The sequence below is a fragment of the Galleria mellonella genome, unplaced genomic scaffold, assembly GCF_026898425.1.
Source record: "Galleria mellonella isolate WM207_F2 unplaced genomic scaffold, CSIRO_AGI_GalMel_v1 utg515, whole genome shotgun sequence".
NCBI classification, from domain to species: Eukaryota; Metazoa; Arthropoda; class Insecta; order Lepidoptera; family Pyralidae; genus Galleria; species Galleria mellonella.
In genome coordinates, this window is record NW_026442107.1 from 440,552 (window position 1) to 445,038 (window position 4,487).

General features: G+C 36.5%; 1 protein-coding gene across 1 annotated transcript; it reads left to right on the top strand.

The window, feature by feature from the left end:
• The first annotated feature begins 504 nt into the window (after positions 1–504).
• Positions 505–4,275, top strand: LOC128201495 (uncharacterized protein K02A2.6-like). The gene has a single exon (XM_052898647.1). The coding sequence runs from the start codon at positions 505–507 to the stop codon at positions 4,273–4,275; it is 3,771 nt and encodes a 1,256-aa protein (XP_052754607.1).
• The last annotated feature ends 212 nt before the right edge of the window (positions 4,276–4,487 follow it).

Here is a 4,487-nt window from a genome sequence, read left to right on the forward strand (position 1 = left end):
ATAAAAGATTACTGTTATATACTGGCCACCAGTCGCTAGTTCGAATTTTTATATATGTGAAATATCTATTGACATGTGTCACAATTATTCTATTCTAATAAAATAACTTATGTAGATATACGTATTTTATAAATTGGCGACGATGTCAACTATCGATAAAAAAAATTGAAGAAAACACGAGCCTCGCTACGGGGTTTACTCACAAAACTAGAAAATTATATCACGACTAACGAAACAATCCCTCAAGAAGAAATTCAGTCAAGACTTCAATCACTTCAAGAAACATTACGAAAATTACAAGAAATTCAACACGAAATAGAAACAGAATCACCAGAGGAACAACTTAATGAAGAAATAGAAACAAGGTACGACTTTGAAGAGAAATGTACAATTTTAAAGACCAAACTTTTGATACTACAAAACAGAAATCACGAACCCACCGCAGCACTACAGCTATCCCCATCACCTTCGAGCACCAATTCACGTCAAGACAGAAATCCCAAAATGAACTTTCAACCATTTCAAGAAAAGGAAACCTTTAAAATTTTTACGAAAAGATTAACAGTATATTTCTTATTAAACAACATTGAAGACCCTAAAATTAAAGTATATATATTACTATCGGCGTTATCTCCTGAACTTCATGAAAAGTTACACGACCTATGCTCTCCTGAGGATCCAATTAATATGAACTTTATAGAACTTACTCGTACACTAGATGACCACATAGATCCAAAACCGAGTGTATGGGCATTACAACATAAATTTATTACACGGGTACAAAAAGAGGATGAAACAGTAGCAATGTACGCCTCCGAATTAAAGAAATTGTCCAACAACTGTGAATTCAAATGTCAAAACTGCCATAAACCAACCTTAGAAAGCTTCATATCACTGCAATTTATCCGAGGATTGAAGGACAGTGATATAAGAATAAGAATCCTACAAGACCGAGAAACTCCACCTTTTACGAGATTGGTACAAATAGCTACATCCATGGAAATGGGAAAATCGGAAAACATACGAATGTCTACAGACATCCACAGATATTCTGACAGCCTCAATAGAATTACAAATATAACAAATAAAAGTAATTATGCTAATACATCACCATCTCAAATACAAAATCGAAGACTACCAATAACAATAAAAGAATTGAAAGGAAAATGCTACCGATGTGGAAAAAATGACCACCAGTCTAAAGAATGTGGTGCTCTAAAATCCATTTGCATGAAGTGCAACAAAACGGGTCATCTAGCGCGTGTTTGTTTACAAAGAAACCTAAATATGAATAAATTAGATGATACGACAAGTAATACGAGTGATGACAACACGGGGGATATTAATCTCATGAAAAGTGAAATATCAGAAAAATACATGATCCCAATAAAAATTGAGAACATACCAATCAATATGGAATTTGACACTGGAGCAACATTGTCATCAATATCCCTGAAACAATTCAAGAAATTGAATATCAGAAACCGAATATTCAAAACTGATATGAGATTAAGAACATACACTGGAGAAATTATTAAACCCTCAGGAGTTGCTTACGTCAAATATGCATATAAAGATCAGACCTTTAATGGAAAATTATATATAATCAACCAAGACGTTGACGCAATTTTTGGCAGAAGCTGGATGAAAGAACTTACAATAAAATTATCAGATATCAATATAATACGAAATTCAGAACCATCTACGAATCTTGATCAATTATTAGAAGAATATACGAACACTGTATTTAGGACCGACTTAGGAAAAATACCAAATTACCAAGCTCATCTGAATCTCAAGGATAATATACAACCTATATTTATTAAACCTCGTCGTATACCGTATGCTTTAAAGGAAAAAGTTGATGTAGAGATAGAGCGACTATGTTCAGAAGGAATCTTAACTAAAGTGGACCATGCGGAATGGGGAACTCCAATCGTACCGATCATAAAACCTAACGGCACTATCCGTTTATGCGCAGACTATAAGGTAACCCTTAACAAATGTATCAAGGATGAACAATACCCAATCCCCATAATTGAAGACATATTCGCAGAAATGAATGGAGGGAAATACTTCTGTACCTTAGATATCAAACAAGCCTACCTAAATTTAGAAATGGATGAAGAAAGCGCCCTTCTACAAACGTTAAGCACACACAAGGGAACTTATAAAGTAAATCGATTGATGTTCGGTGTTAAGGTAGCACCTAGCCTATGGCAAAAATTTATGGATCAATTACTTCAGGGACTAGATGGAGTCAAATGCTTTTTTGATGACATTATTATTCAAGGAACCTCAGAAGATCAACTCCTATCACGACTGAGACAAGTTCTTCAGAAACTCAAAGAGAGTAACCTGCGCGTCAATAGAGAAAAATGCAACTTTTTTAAGCGAAGTATTAATTACCTAGGACATATAATAGATGAAGATGGACTACATAAAAATAAAGACAAAGTGAAGGCCATTATGAAAACAGAGAGACCAAAAAACGTAAATGAATTAAGAACCTTTCTTGGTATGGCGAATTATTACAATAAATTTATACCCAACTTAGCCTCAATAACAAATCCCCTAAATGAATTACTAAAGAAAGAAAAGGAATTTCAATGGTCCTCCAAATGTGAGACAAGCTTTAATAAAATTAAACAGGAGATATTGAGTGAAAGAGTACTCATTCATTTCGATCCCAAAAAACCATTGATAATAGCCACGGATGCTTCTCCAACAGGATTAGGAGTTGTTTTATCTCATAAACTAAAGGATGGATCTGAAAGGCCAATCGCATTTGCTTCTCGATCACTTTCAACTAGCGAAAAGAAATATAGTCAAATCGATAAAGAAGCTACAGCCATCTTTTGGGGTATAAAAAAATTTTTTCACTACTGCTACGGTCGGAAGTTCACACTGATAACTGACCATAAGCCTCTTACCTCAATCTTTCACCCACACCACACACTTCCAGCCCTAAGCACAATGAGACTGTTCCATTACGCACATTTTCTATCAGGATTTGATTACGATGTAGAATACAGACCGGCATCAAAACATTCAAATGCTGATTATTTATCAAGATTTCCAGTGGAATATGTAAAAGAAAATTCTAGAGATCAACACTGCACATTCCAACAACAACAAATTAATACGCTTGATGTCCGACCAGAACTTATAGCTAGAGAAACAAAAATAGATGAAGAACTTAAAATATTATTGGAAGCACTAAAAACAGGTCACTCAGTACGACAACATGGCTATAACGATAACGAACTTACACTTCAAGACAATTGCATTTTGAAAGGAACCCGAGTTGTAATACCGCACAGCCTACGTAGCCGTGTTCTTGACGAACTACACGAAGGACATGTTGGTATTCTTAAAATGAAATTATTAGCACGCAGTTACATATATTGGAAAAATATAGACACAGATATTGAAAACAAGGTAAAATCTTGCAGAGCATGTCGATTACAACAGAATGAACCCCCAAAAGCGCCACTACACCATTGGGAGCAACCTACAGAACCCTGGCAACGACTGCATATCGACTTTGCCGGACCTGTACAGGGTTACCAACTTTTAGTTGTCATAGATGCCTTCACAAAGTGGGTTGAAATCTATCCTACTAAGATTACTACAAGTTCGTGGTGTATTACTAAACTGAAAGAACTGTTCACTATATTTGGAATACCACATACATTAGTATCAGATAATGGACGACAGTTTATATCTCAAGAATTCGACTGTTACCTTTCCAACTGTGGTATAAAACACTCAAAATCAGCTCCCTACCATCCAGCGACTAATGGCCAAGCGGAGCGCTATATACAAACAATAAAAAGGGCGCTACGTGCAATGGAGGGGGAGAGGGGTGACATTAATGATAAACTTCTGACCATTAAGACACGACTCAGACGTACCCCGACCTCCAATGGTCGAACACCATATCAGCTTCTGTTCAATCGAGACATTAGAACCAAGCTCCATGTCATGTTCCGTACCACACCACCACTAGCGGTAGCTGAATTGAACAACAGGCCTCCTGTCAAACAAATGTATATAACAGGTGACCGGGTCCAGGCTAGAAGCTACTCTGTACGCGGGCCAAAATGGGAATTTGGCAATATAGTAAATAGACTGGGACGATTGCACTACGAAGTACAGACCGACCAGGGAGCTGTGTGGCGTAGGCACGTGGAGCAGTTGTTACCGGCTCCAGGAGTCCAGCAGTGCAGAATAGCGGCGGAGGACTGTTATATACTGGCCACCAGTCGCTAGTTCGAATTTTTATATATGTGAAATATCTATTGACATGTGTCACAATTATTCTATTCTAATAAAATAACTTATGTAGATATACGTATTTTATAATTACATTGCACTGTTAGTACTGGCGTCGAGCCGTCATTTGTAAAACATTAAGGTATTTGATTTCACAAAGGTTCAACAAAGGTAAAATTACTACGTAGGTGCCTACGCATAGATTAATA